The sequence below is a fragment of the Passer domesticus genome, chromosome 6 (genome assembly GCF_036417665.1).
Source record: "Passer domesticus isolate bPasDom1 chromosome 6, bPasDom1.hap1, whole genome shotgun sequence".
Lineage (NCBI taxonomy): Eukaryota > Metazoa > Chordata > Aves > Passeriformes > Passeridae > Passer > Passer domesticus.
Window position 1 is genome coordinate 23,544,800 of NC_087479.1, and position 14,932 is coordinate 23,559,731.

The following is a 14,932-nucleotide window of genomic DNA, read 5'->3' on the forward strand; positions in this document are numbered from 1 at the left end:
TTGTCTGTGCATCCCTGCTGTCACACAGGGCTGGGCACACTGGGTTATCTCCAGCCTTGCATCTGTTCTGGAAAGTAAGTCTTGGGCTCCTTACCAGGGAAAGCACAGCTCCAGCAAGGCCTCCAGAGAGGCAACATCAAGCAGCACACTCCCCACCAGGAACCAGAAGAGTACCTTCTCAGGAGCAGGGATTGAGGTGTGCACAGTCTCTCCCTGCCCATTATACAATTTTAGAAAGCAGAGAGGGAGGGGGGAAAAAAGCCTTGCCTAGAAATCATGCAGTGAGAGTAAGAAACCACACAGGACTAGGAGTGGAAGAGTCTTTATTGCTTTGGTTTCTTACAAGTGAGAAATACACATCCATGTTGCTTGCAGCACAGCACAGGGGATGCAGGAACACTGGGCACACAAGTTGCAGTCTCTCTGCATTCTCCTAGACATGAGGGAAGAGAGACCCTAGAAAAATAGGGTAGCTGCCAGCTGAGAGAATAAAGGTTTGTGTGAAAGGTTATTGCTACACGACCTGAAAGGTCAGGGACAGCTTCTCCAGAGCCTGCAAAAGACACTGACTCATAGCTTAGCATTCCCAACATACAGATTAGTGAGGACACAAACAAATCCCCTCATCTAGCAGTCTCTGCTCCATCTATGAAAGATCAAGGCAGCCAGAGGCAGGTATTAAAAACCAGAGCTTCACTCATCCCAAGTGAAGCTTTTATTCTCCTTAGCTGGGAAAAGCCCAAAGATGCTTCTTACATAAAGCTGAGCACTCCCCGAACCTCTCCTCACCTACAGCTGAGCCAGTACTACTCTGCTCACTGATAAGATGCTAGGCACCTCCATGCTCATCCTGCACTTCCACATTACTCATTCAAGCAACTGCCTGGGGCAGAGAGACTTCCACATCCTCCATCTCATGAGGCCCACCAGCATCCCATGACATCGACACAGTATTACCTCCCTTGCTCATCCTCTGAGCACAAAGAAAGGAAAATTACCTGGCCCCTCTCCCTTGGGACTCAATGCCTTCTCCTTCCACTCCTCCAGCCTCTGGGAATAGGCACTATGAGGATGCTCCCATACCTGATTGAACCACACAAAAAAGAAAGCCAGAGACTAGGAACAAAACAAAACCAAACCAGAACAAAATTAGCGATGCCCCAACCTGGGCACTGCACCAGAGAGCCAAAGGGCACATCAGCAGAGGAGCTGTGGCCAGCTCAGGCATCCACCAATGTTAGCCCATCGTGCAGGGCACGCTTCCACATGTAATAGGTGGAACGGGCCGTGAGCGGGAAGCGGGCGCTGAACTCCTTGTAGGTTGGGAAGGTCTTCGACTCAAAGCGCCGCTGCAGGAACAGCTTGGCCTGTGCCTTGAATTGGGCAGTGGCAATCACATCCATCACAAACATCCGGCTGTTGGCTCTCTCCGACATGGCATAGCCCGAAATGGTGGCGCTGCACGGCACGGCAGGCGCTGGCTTATCTATGTGCTTGGTGGCTACATCCAAATGGCACTGCGGTTTGAGGCCTGGCTCTGCTCTTGGAGGTGCCAGGGAAGCCACACGGTTCAATGGCAGGCTGGAGCTGCTCCAGGGCAGGCGATGCTGCCAAACGGTTTGGCCACTGCCCTTCCAAAACCAGTAGGCTGTGGAGGAGAGAGATGGATAGCGCAGGCGGAACTTGCAGAACGGCAGCTGCCATTGCTGGACCTGCCTCCTGGCCACATCTCGCAGCTGCTTTCTCCAGCACAGAGAAGGATGGAGCTGCAGCAGACTCCTGGATGCTGGCCGGTCTCCATTCCGTCTCTTCCTAACAGGCACGCTGCTTGGCTTCAACTGCAGGAATGGCTTTCCTATAGCTAGAGTTTTCTGGTTATCCAAGGGTGACTGGGGGTGTTTGAAGTTGGGGTTCTCCTTGATTGCTTTTCTTCGCCAGTTATAGTAAGTGGACCTGGAGATGCCTGGGAAGCTGCGTTTGAAGCATCTGTAAGGCACCAGAGTGTTCATGGAAATGCATTTCTCCAGGTAGGATTTGGCTCCTTGCATAAAGATTCCTGCTTGAATGGGATCTGGGGAAGGACTTGAGGATTTTAAGCTCCCCTGTGGATTTCCTGGCTCATTCACATCAGCCTTTTTTGGGACAACCCTGTGAAGTTCCTGCAACCTGTGGGCCTCAGACAGAGCAGAGTTATCACCATTGACCATGCTCTGCATCTCATGCTTCCAGGCATAGTACGTGGATCGGGAGATTTCTGGAAACATTTGTCGGAAGTGCTGGAGGGGGATTATATTGCCCTCCTGAAAGCAGGACTGGAGGAAGTGTTTAGCTGCAAACCTGGCAGCCGCTTTCTGCCGGTGCTCACGGGACTGGCGCTTCCAGCGGTAGAAGGTGCTCTTGGTAATGCTGTAGCGGTCACGCAGGTTGGAGTAGGTCAGCTGGGGGTCATTGTTCAGCAGCTCAAGGGTCTTCATGGGCTGGACAGGAGGCTCTGGTGAAGGTATGGTGGGTTCCAGCTCCTCCAGGCCAACCACGGCCACAAAGTACTGCGCTTTGAAGACCTGCCGGGAGAGCTGCTGCCCTGACCACATGATGTGTAGCGTGGAGGTTCGTGGGCCACACTTCCTGGGCCGGATGAGCCGGTTAAAATAGGGTCGGATCTTCAAGTTGCTCATGGGATAGATGGAGTAGATATTACACTGCAGTACTGAGGCAAGAGCATAGACATGCCACATGTTGGCAAAGGTGCCAGGAAAACAGGTAGCTTTGATATCAGCATCAAAGATGGCTTCCAGGATAGCCATGGGGAGGCTGGTCATCTCTGGGGTCTCCTCAGTGCACAGGGAGTAGCGGGCAGCCTGCAGCATCACTTTAGAATCAATCATGCCATTCAAGTAGTATTGTTTGTGCAGCAGCATCTCCACCACAGTACGCACCTGCAGCTCCAGGCTGAGGCTGGGGTTGCCCCAGAGCAGCACACTAGCAGCCTCAAAGAGGCGGTTTCCCTCACCCTTGCAAACAAGAGGCAGCATGTTACTTGGGGCATCCTCAGGATAGAGGCTCCTGGCTACCCGGTCAACCTCCAGCTCCTCTTGGAACTGACTTCCACAATAACCAGGTAGGGAGAAAGATGACAAGGTCCTCTCTGCCTCCAGCGCAGCACTGGTGAGGCCCTCCAGACCAAAGCATTCGGTGGCTTCCTGTAGCTCCTGCAGCACAGACTGCACCAGCTGGTGCCTCTGGATCATCCTGAAAGATGGCAAAAATAAAGAAGTCACTGGAGATGAAGACATTACACACTTCAGACTGGCGGTGACCTGACCTCCAAGTCCAGCTCCTGCCCAAAGGACAGGATGGGGGAAAAAGGTAGAGGAAAGGCCGCCATGCACATTCCAAGGACAAAGGAGGAAGACCCAGTCCTCACCAGGCAGACCTGGGATGGAACATGGGTTCAAGTTTGCTCACCACTGACCTCCTGTGGGCAGCACATATGGCACACAGACTCCATTTGTCTAAGCAAAACTAAGGAGTGACTGCACCCATGGGGTGGGAAGCCAGGTCACCTCCTACCACTGCATACCCAGTTTTGGCCTGGCGGCATCCCTACATCCACCTCTCCCTCTAGTGGTTCCATCATTTCCATTTTATTACTTCCCTACCAGCACCCAGAGAGAAGTTTCCCTCAAAGGGAAAATGTCATCACTGCAGGAAAGGATCTGTAACAGAACACCCTATATGGGGCCATGGATGCACCCGGCTCAAGCTCAGCAGAAGAGGGGGCAAGGAGCTTGCCTTCTCCTTAGAGCAGGGCACTGCAACTGCACCCACTGCATGCACCAAAAACTGCCACAGAACCTTGGATGGAAGTGACAGAGCCAGCCCAAGTCATGGCTACTGCTACCTGAGCTGACACTAGATGTCACTTGCTGCTCAGCCAACACACACAGCTAAGGAGAAGGCACAAAAGCAGGGCTTCTCTTAGACGAGCTAGCAGGCAGGAGGCAACCCAAAAGCACAGATAGAGTGCAAGCACTGAGTGGGTATTCCAGAGTCTTTATGGAGTGCTCCTCCCTGCCTGAGCTGGTCCCAGTCCTGTCCTACCTCCTTCTGCATGCCAGCTCCTGCTCATGAAATACAAAGGGTCAAAGCTTCGTATTTCTACTGGACTCCACATAGGAATCCAAAAGCTTTGTTCAGCTTTTGGATTCCTATGTGGTTCTGTCCCCACCGCTCCAGGGGCTTTCATGATGGCTGCACAGATCCATCAGTGCAGCTCTCTGCAGCATCCTTTCACAGACAGATAGCTCAGGCCTCTCCCCAGCCAGCCTACTCTCCCCCTTTTGGGCCAGTTTTCTCCCAGGGACCACAACACCTCACTCAAGAAGCCAAATCTCCTCCATTTTCTCCTAATCTTCATTTTCATATCATGCCTACAATGTACAGCATCACCTTGCAGCCTGCTCAGTTCACAGGCCAGCCAGAGCTCACCTTCTCTCAACACTTCACAGGTATCACCACGCACTCACAGCTCTGTGGGTACATGAGGCACAGCAGAAGCAGGAAAAGCAGCAGCTCTACAGTAAAGCAGATGTCCAGCCAGAACTCTCCCAATTTTCAGCCCTGCGGCAGATATGGTTTTTAGTGCTGTTACATCTATGGCCCCTGGCCAGGAGCAAACCACATGAGGTGCCAGAGAATCACACGGACACATACAAGCTCTTCATCACAAGGAGCCTCTGTGCTGGTGCTGCTGCCCCTGGCCTTTAACCAGATCACAGGTAGTCACCAATTGCATCCCTTCCCCTGCTCCAAACTTCTCGACAACCTCCTTTATGTCAGAGGCCAGAACGTTCTCACAGCTGCTCCCACAGCTGTAGGGCATCAGTTACTAGAGACAAACACAGGAGAATGCACACAGCTGTGAAGCAAGGAAGATAAACCTGTCCTAAAATCCTGATCTGAAAAGGTATAGAATTGTCACTTCAGGTCAGATCTGCATTGTTATTTTCCTAGAATCTGTAGAAATTTTGACTAAGCCTATGTTAAGTGACATGGGCTTGGGGAGCTGAAACAAAGGCACAACTCAGGACAACTGTAGAGCTGACAGAGCCCAAGTCCTCCCTCTCTGTGGTATGTAAAATGCTTCAGGAGCCAGCCACCTCCACTTGTACCAGACAAGGTCTGCTGAGCACTGTCCCACCAAAAGAATCAAGAAAGGCAAGACAGACTTTTTTCACCTGGAAGAGGGTGAGGACATAATTGATATAGACTAGAGAGCATCAGCAACAACCCTGGTATTTCTGTCCTAGTAGGCATTTCCTACCCCCTTACAGACTGAGGAAGAGCTGGAGGCACAGCTTAATGGCCATTAATCCTTTTCTTCAGCAATAAATCCACAGCCTCAATGTCACTGTCAGCTCCTGCTTCCCAGAGCAATCCTAAGGCAAAACCCACAGCTGAATCAGCAGCAGGGAACTCCTCAGGCAGGTGGAGAGAGGCTTGGGTAAATCAGAAGCAAAGTCAGACAAGCTGGGGGGCTTGGTTCATGGCCAGATCAAACCCAGCAGCTCTAAGCACAGAGGACCTAATGCAAAAGGAACACTTCTCCCTGCACAGCCCCAGGGAAGCATGCTGAACGAGCATGCAGACAAGTGTCCACTAAACCACCTCAGCACCAAGAAGTAACCAAGGGAGCTTTTTGCTGCTGATAAAGGTTTTACCTAACCTGGCCACTTTTGCATTGTAACAGATAAGGAAACAGCTGCAGGTCACGTTCCCTCACCTAAACTGATGGGCTGGTGGCATCCAGTAGTGCAAGTTCCCCCAGCCAGTCCCAAAAATGCTCCCACCAGGAGACTTCCACCCCAACTGCCAAAGACCGCATGTACCCCAGAGGAGCAGGGGTGTTCATGCACCCCAGCCCATCGGGTAAAGTGGCTCACTTCCCAGCCCCAGCTGCAGGTTCGCACCACCCCAGTGGCACAGGCTCTCATTTGAGAGGAGGATATTTGAACCAGCGGGACTGTACAGCAGGAGCACAGAAGTAGTAGTCCTCCATCAGCTGTCTAGGCTAGAAATATCACCGGAGGAGCTCCAGGGGCAAGCAGCAAAGGCACCAGGATGCCTGCTCCATCTGCCAACATCCACATATCCACCGAAGCTCACAAATGGGGAGTCGCTCATCAGGAGAGGGAAAAGCCTCAGACCCACCTTAACCTAGGCCGAAGCGCCGCAGCCAAGTCCGGCTTCGTCCGCCCCTCGGGCGGGGGCACTGAGCCGCGGGCGGCGCCGGACAGACACCCCCAGCGCCAGGCAGCCGCGGCTGCTCACGCCTCTCCCGAAGGCGGCGGAGGTGGCTCTGTGCGGCTGCCCCGCGACGGGGACGGCCCGGCACCCCGGGTGGGAGCACAGGCGGCCGCTCCCCTCGCCGGGAGACAAAGGGACACACAGCCCCGGGCCAGGGGAGAGGCCGCCGGTGCCCGGGTAGATGCCGAGCGGAGACCGAGGGCAGAACGGGACTGCACGCCCGCCCGCCCGGGATGGTGCCGCCACTGCGGGACAGCCCCGGCTCTGGAAAGGATGGCGAGGAGCCGCGGCCCCGACGGCGCCCAGCACGGGTCCGCACTCACCTGACTCCGCGGGTCAAGTCACGCCCAGCCCACACCCTGGGCCGCCCCGCACCTTTAAGGGCGGCGGCAGGAAGCGGCGCGGAGCCGCGGCCGCCCCGGTGCCAGCCCCGCAGTGACCCCCGGGAGCGGGCGGCCGCGTGCGGCGCCGGGCCGGGCCGACCCGGGCCGGGCCGCCCCTCCCCTCCCCGCCGGCCCCCGCCCTCCCCTCCCCCGCCAGGAAGCGGGCCATCCCCGCGGCCCCGGCCCAGATGAAAGCGGAGCGGGCCGGGGGTCACTTCCAAAGCTAAAGTGATAATGGCCATTGTGCCGCCGCCGCCGCACTTAAAGGGCCCGCCGCCTCCGGCCGCCCTGCCCCGCTGCGCCCCGGAGCGCCCAGGCACCCTGCGCCCCGAAGCATCCTCCTGATGAGGATCCCGCCCGGGCTCGCAGCCGCATGGCCAGCGGCGGAGCCCACCGGGGCCATGGGGTGGGAGCTGGGCGCCTGCGTGGGACACCCATCGTGTCCCACAGGGAGCAGGCATGTCCCAGGTGAGTGTCACTGCAGCCCAAGGGTTGGCACAGCCCGTATGTGTGTCTGCTTCCTTCTCCTGACGAGGCCGTGGTCCTTCTGTCCTGCTAGCTAGGAGATGCCCTTACCTCTCTCCTTCCCGAGTGGTGACCTTTCACCAGCAAGGCCAGGCTGCTGGGACCCCTGGGCTCCTAAGGCAGACAAAGCTGCCTGTCAAAACCTTTTCGTTTGTCTGTGGGAGGCACCCAAATTACAGAAACCTTTTCCCTGTCCTCAGCTCTGGACTGCCTTACATCTGCCTGCTGATGCCTGGGCCCTCAGTGGAGCTGTCTTTCTCCCCATTATCTCTGCCCTGCTGCCTCCTCAGCCTAATCTCAGGGCCGAGGTCCCCCTCCTTAACTCCTGCTCTCACAATGGCTTCATCCTGTCTCTTGGGCATCACGTGAGGCTGTGCAAACAGCCAGCACATCAGGCACCTCGTTCCAGCATCGATCCAGCATTGCTAAGTTGCCACCACCTCTACCCTATGGCCTCTCCACATGTCCAGAGCTCTAGCTTCCTCCACAACCTGTCTCATCCCAACCTACACCATCCCAAAACAGGAACCCAAGGAGCCCGTCTGGTCTTGGGTGTGAGGGTGCATTTTAATGACAGGAGCCATAGTTTGGTCAAGAGGGAAGAGTTGGGATCTTCGCTAACTGTGTCAGTGCTTCATGTCCCCTGTGTGTGTGAAGCTCTGGTTGCAGGCAGTATCCAGTCTCCTCTCCCTCTCCCCAGCCCATCCCTGGGGACCAGCTTGAACCTGCCACAATCACTCCAAATCCAGTGAGGGACACAAAGTAACTCCTGATGTCAGAGACAGCAAGGGCTTTCTGCCTCACATGCCTCTGCCCTCAGGGAACCTCACTGTGACACTCATTTCTACTGCAGCATTTGGCAACGAGCGGGCAGGAGGGCTCACGGAGACACCATGTATAGGATTCCTGTGAAATTCAGAAGCAACCAAACACAGATATTTCAAAGGGTAAATGTGCCCAGCTCCCTCTCCTGCTGCCTTTGCTTGTACTGCAGTCCAGGGGCAAGCATTACTGCACAAATCAAGGCATACCTTCACTGCCCAGAAGCACATATCCTAGAGCATTTTTTCCCACTTCTCTTGTCTCACATTTGATCCCAGGAATGCAGGGAGGGTTTGACAGGAGGAAAGGGCTCCCTGGAAGCTGTGGACTGGCTGATTGAGAGTCTTCCCTGCCTCAGTTAGGAGTCATCATCCCAGGGGAACCCTGGCCTTCAGGACTCAGAGAGGTCACTCTCAGTGGACCCAGAGAAGCTACAGTGCAAGGAAGAGAGACGTAAACCATTCCCTGGTGAGCTTTATCCCCTTCAGTCTTTCAAAGCCAGCTCCACTCTCTCTATCAACCTGTCCAGTCCTGGCTGTTTTCCCCTCTTGCAGTCTGGTGTTCATATTCACAGCTGCTGAGCTTCCTTTCTCATCCTTCATCCTTTTAACTTCTTGGGTTGCAAATGCAAAGCGGTGCTCACAGGGCAGTGAGACTCTGGTAAATGCCGGAGTCAGCAGGGTCAGTGATTAACATAGGAGCTGGAAAACACACAAAGAGACAGCTTGGGCAGTTCTGTTATGCAGATGACTGCACACACCCGCTTCCAGTTTATAAACAAGTAGTTAGCATTTTTCTGTTCCTTGGAAGAGTTCAGTGGGGGACCAGAGTGCTTCCTGCTTTGGTGCAGGATGCATCATCATTACAACCATGCAGACCTTTGCAGTTTAGCTATGGCTGCCAGAAGTTTCTCTGTCTCTTGGGTTTTAACCTGCCTGTTTGCAGCCCGTTCTCTCCCAGACAAGGCTCAGAGAAAAGGTGCAGACATGTCCAGCTGTGGGGAGTCTCCAGGCACTGTGTTACCAGATGTGCTGTAAGGCAGGTTTTACTGCTCCAAGTCTGGGCACAGAGTCTTCTCCCAGCTCAAGAGCAACCTGTTTGTTTAGCAGATAGAATTCTTGTTGGCTTGAACCTCATGAGGATGTCTCAAGGACTCAGTGCTGAGTTCTTTTATAAGTTCTTGTATAATAAGACAGGGCTTGCTCTGGTTCTGTCACTGGAATGTGACAATCTTGACAGTGTCACACATGGGGACAACATTTAAACACTCAGCTATCCACCCCATCAGGAAAGTTCCCCAGTCCCACCTAGGGCACCTCCAGGAGTGGAGGGAGTCAGAGCACCCTATCTATTGCAGGGTTGTCCATGGGATGAACAGATGAGGACCAGAGAGGATGGGATATAACTGAAACACCTGGGCAGCCAAATGCCATTTGGGGCAGGTCAGACTGTGGACCATTTCTGGTTGGAAAAGGTTGACCCACACTACTTTATGACACATTTATGTTCTATACATGGGCTAAATTGACACATCCATCCTCTTAAAGTCATTGCTGGTGCCCTGGCTTCTGTTTTTCCCACCTTTCTTGCTCCAGAGCACTGCAGAATTTGAATCTCTCCAGGAAGTCAGGGGAGATGAGACTGTAGAGGGGCTGATGGAAATGAGAGCATGGGAGCTTCTAGGAGGGTCCTAAGTGTCTGTTGCCTTGGCTGCTTTCTCTCTTGTGCCTGGCACTGCCCCACAAGGAATGAGCAATGAGCACAGCTTGCAGCCTGAACTGGCAAGAGAAATCAGGTTGCTGCAGTTGCAATATGCCCACCAGTCTTAGGGAGAAGGAAGTTCAAGGGGTTCTGGTGCAATATTGCCCAATAAGGACCTGGAAAACATGAAGTCCACCGCAATTTTTGTAGTAACTTGTTTACTGTGCATGACAGAAGTCCTGTTTTGGCATTCATATTGTCTGGTACTTCTCATCCCTAGGGCTGAAACCACCTTTGAACCCAGTGCCTGATGTCTGTGTTGAAGCCCTTAAAGTGATGCTCAGAAAGAGCAATGGTTGGGCTCTGCAGAGAAGTCCTGCGAGGTACCCTCCGCTCTGTGCATGCCTGGCACAGTGCTGCAGACAGGTCTGCCTACATCACTCTGAAAGGGAAAGTAACAAACTATAGGAAGTTTTCAGCCAGGAGTAGCAGAGCTGGAGTGATTAAATTATAAACAAGAGATGATGTGAGGAAAAAATCTATTTAGTGGTGGTGAAGTGAAAACTGGCAGGCAGGGACATTGAAATGCATCAACCTCAGCAAGCGACAGCAGTTAACAGGAGTGACTTCAGCTGAGAAAAAAAGAGCAACACAGAAGCAGAAGTATTTGGCCTGAACTTGAGGACAGCTTAAGGACAAGGCCCAGCCAGGAGTCTCATCTCCCGAGGGAAGTGGGGATCTTGCCTACACATTAGATCCCACCTTGGACAAGAGACTGGAGGCTCCTAAGTCTCTCTCACACCCTATAGTCCTCTTCCTTTGAAGTGAATCAGAACTCAGGGTCATTCCTCATCGTCCAGCACTCGTCAGTGCCACCTCCTTCCCATCCTGCAGAGAACAGCCAGGGCTCTCATTGCTGTTCTCCTCTCTCCAACTTAAAATAACTCTTTGTGGGACATGGGGACATCAGTGCTGTCTTCTGAGAGCCACTCTCTGTCCCTCTCCTAACGGTTCCTAGTTCACATTCTGGGTCGTGTTCAGCACTGACCAGTCTAATGCTCCAGGACCCACAGGAGAGCCAGGTCTGCCTGTCCCCTGCCCTGGGGTGCCAGAGCCTTGAGAGTCATTAGCCATCTCTAATTCACCTCTGCTCATCTCAGGGCTCTTTTCCCTTCTGGCTTCTGTCCAGCTGGGCTCCCTTTCTCTTCCCATTCTGTCAGATGGGGGGAAGTTTGAACTTGGTGTTGGCACTGTGCTCTTGCTCCACGAGGCCTCTGTGAGGCTCCCAGGTGTGCAGAAGGAAATTAAATGTGAAACAGCAAGTGAAGTACCATAGCACTGAGCAAGGACTAGGAGTCCTGGCTACATCCTCTGGTCCTGGCCATAGGTGGGAGAGTGGGGGAGAGCTGGGAACTGAAGGAGATTCAAAGTCAAGATCAAAGCATTTCCCTCTGAAGCCCTAACACTCTCCTTCCCTCCCACTTGCACATAAAAGCACTCTGCCTTCAGTGGGCTCTCCTTTGGGGAGGGTGGGTGGAGGAGGGGTCCTTTCCCCCCCACACCTTTTTTTTTTCCTGTGTTACTAATAATTCTTCTTATAGGTGAAATGCTGGAAATCCTTGACCTCTCCTCCCCCATGCCTGCTTCTTACCCAGATCCAAAGGGCCCAAAGCTGTTTCAATGACTATGAGTTCATGGCAGACCTGGCCTGCTTTGGGGGTGTTACCAGCCAATGCCAGCATGGGGGAGATGCAGCAAGCAAAGCCTTTGAAGTGTACAGTAGAAAGACACTGTTAGAGGCAAAGCACAAGGAAGGAGGATTGAAAAGAAAGCAGAGCAGTTTGGCCCACAGGAGGGGGGAAGGCTAATTAAGACACAGAGTGTGGAGAAGGAAAAGGCAGAATCATTAAGATATCACAGCAGGAGCCCGTGGTGCGGCTCCAAGGAGGTTTAAGCCCAGCCGAGCCTGGCCTATGGTGTTTGCTTCCCCTCGGTTTCCCATTCCCACCCCCTGCTTTGGGGTGGCACAGGAGTGTGAGGGACTCAGTCAGTCAGTTCAGCTTGCTGATCCAGCTGAAAATTAGCTGGTTTAGTTCACACCCTAATACAGACAGAGCTGAAACTCAGGATGGGAGTTTTCATTACCCCTGACTTGCTAATGATCTGACAGAGGGCTAAAGCTTGTAGTTGACCTCACACTGGAGAAGCTGCAAGCTCTGGTGAGGACAGGTACCCATGAGGAAACTAGAAATTGGAAACATGGGCAGGAAATGGTGGATTCAGTTTTGGAAAGCCCAGGAAGGGGATAATCTTCTGGTGGTGCTTCATTACGCAACATCACACAAAGCCAGCAGCATTAAGGAAGACCTGGGTAAGAGGGAAAGCAAACTACAGATTCAAGGCTGCAGTTTTTATGTTTCTTTCTGTGATGACAGAAGCTGCTGCTTGATTCAGAGGACACTCAGGACCACTCACTGCACAAAGGCAGCGAAAGATGGGTTTGTCAGGCTTCTCCCTGCATCCCAGCTTCAGGCCAGCAGGCAGAGAGGGACCACAGGGAAATGGAAACCTAAAGGGGCCGTGGGGAACAATGTGAGTCAGGGGCTGGGGGGCCAGGGATGCGAGAGGATCTGGCTTCCTTCACTGGTCCAGGGCAGGGCAAAAATGCATGGAACAGGCAGGGGAGGTTGGGGGATGGGATGTTTCACACCTAGCAAGCAGGAGCAGATGGGGCTGCGGTTAAACACCACAAGGAATTAACTTGCACTGCCTCAAGGAGCCCAGGACCTAGCAAGGCAGGCCCAGCTCTCCCTTCCCTGGCTTCATGGCATACACTTGGGTGACAGGTTAGCAATGCAGAGGGGCTTTCTCTTGGGTCTGTAGCTAGTCAGGGAGCTCAGATATGGCCCTTCAGTGCAAACAGACCCATAAAACTCTGCTCAAGTTGTGATTCCCCAGTCCTTTCCCAAGCCCTGCCCCCAGGCGCACACTGAAATGGCCATGGTGTTTGCTGGGGGAGAAATGTGAGAAGTAGAGCCGGAGTGCTGTAAAAGATGTAAATGTTTCTGTGCTGACAGCAGCTGAGTGTCTAGGGCACAGCCTCAGAGGGGGGATGGACAGGCACTGAGAAAGCACTTCTCTTTTGTTCTTGATCTTGGCTGCCTTAGGAGGGTTCCCAGGAAAAATCGTGAAGCTGATACGCCAAAGGGAGCTCACAGCGTGTGCTTTATCAGGTGGAGGTCGTGGGGTGCCAGTGACAGAACAAAGGGCAGGGAGAAGGAAGAAGTAGGAGGGCGGGCTTGGGACAGACAGTTGTGGCCATCTCATCTCTGTGTTAGATCCTCTGACTCCCCTGGTGCTGGAAAGCCATTTCATCAGTCGAGGAGGGAAGGGAAGGAATACCTCCTCATCACAAAGTGGACAGCAGAGCAAAGGAGTCAGTTCAATCCTGGTAACAGTGACCCACACAATTGCCACAGCTGCAGTACTGCCCCATGAGAGGATGTGACTGCCTAGGAGCAAACGTCACCCAGGTCTGATGCAACAGCTGAGAAAAAAACCCCCATGATTCTTTTAACATAAAAGTTAGTCATCACTGAGGTCAGGTTTTCACAGGGCTGATCTCTGCCCTCTGGAGCTTAACCTTTAGGTATGACTGATAGCATTGTGAATTCCAAAAGAGATGAGAGGAGGGAGATGAGGGCAAGGAGAAAGGGGCACTGCTTAGAGACAAGGCCATTTGCTGAGGAAACGCGCTGATGTGTCTTCTTTCATCCCTGAGAGCATATACACTGATTTTGTGAAGTGTGAAGTATGAATTATCTGGACCACTGAGCAGGTAGCAGCAGAGCAAAGATGAAGGAGATGAGGATGAAGGAAGAGAAGAAGGTCTGGGAGGCAGGGAACTGGCAGAAGAACAAAGCTGCTAGGTATATGGGAAGAGGGACCCACAGGATATGTGCAGAAGCCCAAAGGCTCTGTAGAAGAAATGGCATCAACTGGATGTTAGGTGAGAGACACACGAGTAAGGAAGGCATGGCAGCTCACAGGATCTCTCAATTCTAATCACCAGGCTTGTCCGTAAATGTACTTGTTCTGAAATATTTCATAACTCAGAATTTTGGCTTATGAAACCAGATTCCAACCCAAACCTGGAAAAAAAAATTAGTTGTTTTCTGTATTAAAACTGGGGTCACCGAGAAGCCAGAGAGGGTCCATTCACTGACAGCTCATTGCTGCTTTCTTGAAGCCCTCCCTCTGCCGGGGGTTTCGCACAGCTTCGTGCCGTTCCTGCGGCAGGGTGGGGAGCGCGCTCTGCCATTCACCACCGCGCTGGGGATCGCTGCCTGATCCCCATTCCCGGCTTCAGAAATCCCCTGCAGTGGCCACTGCCAGTTGGGAGTCCTTTGGAAGCAGCCTGAAACTTCACTGCCCACCCTAAATAATGTGCAGAATGTGCAGAATTAGTACTGGTACTTCTTTCTTGTCTCCCCTGTAACAGGCAGGCAATAGCGACTGTCCCTGGGCATCTGGGATTCCCAGAGGGATCCGTTTGTGCCTGTCCGGCTCCTTCCTCGAGAGAGGCGTTAGTGCCCGGGATCTCCGGCCCTGCCGCCTGTGGCTCGGCCCTGGACCCTGCCCGGCACCACGGTCCGTCTCTGTGAGCAGGCGGCGGGGAGGAGGCGAGGGACGCGAGCACACCCTCTGCGCCGGGATCCCCCGCCGGGATGGCCCGCCGGGATGGCCCTCCGGGATGGCCGGCCGGGATGGCCCGCGGGGATGGCCCTCCGGGATGGCCGGCCGGGATCCCCCTCCGGGATGGCCGGCCGGGATCCCCCGCCGGGATGGCCCGCGGGGATGGCAGGCCGGGATGGCCGGCCGGGATCCCCCGCCGGGATGGCCCGCCGGGATGGCCGGCCGGGATCCCCCTCCGGGATGGCCGGCCGGGATCCCCCGCCGGGATCCCCCTCCGGGATGGCCGGCCGGGATCCCCCGCCGGGATGGCAGGCCGGGATGGCCGGCCGGGATCCCCCGCCGGGATGGCAGGCCGGGATCCCCCGCCGGGATGGCAGGCCGGGATGGCCGGCCGGGATCCCCCGCCGGCTCCGCTGTGAGGGAGGCGCGGGCGCTGGCCGCGCGCAGCCGCACGGCGCCGCCAGGGGGCGCTGTGCCCGGGCCGGCGCGGCGTGCCGGCA

The 14,932-nt window shown here is 54.4% G+C and overlaps 1 protein-coding gene across 3 annotated transcripts; it reads right to left on the reverse strand.

The window, feature by feature from the left end:
• Window positions 1-306: 306 nt before the first annotated feature.
• Window positions 307-12,321, reverse strand: VRTN (vertebrae development associated). 3 transcript variants are annotated; one of them, XM_064423861.1, is made up of 2 exons: window positions 8,558-12,321; window positions 307-3,249 (listed from the first exon to the last, which is right to left on the reverse strand). In XM_064423861.1, exon 2 carries the CDS (start codon window positions 3,246-3,248, stop codon window positions 1,221-1,223), a length of 2,028 nt encoding a protein of 675 aa, XP_064279931.1. In that variant the 5' UTR covers window position 3,249; window positions 8,558-12,321; the 3' UTR covers window positions 307-1,220. The 3 variants fall into 3 exon arrangements, with proteins under 3 accessions (XP_064279931.1, XP_064279929.1, XP_064279930.1); XM_064423859.1 differs by lacking the exon at window positions 8,558-12,321 and adding an exon at window positions 6,630-6,760; XM_064423860.1 differs by lacking the exon at window positions 8,558-12,321 and adding an exon at window positions 4,489-5,577.
• Between the last annotated feature and the right edge of the window lie 2,611 nt (window positions 12,322-14,932).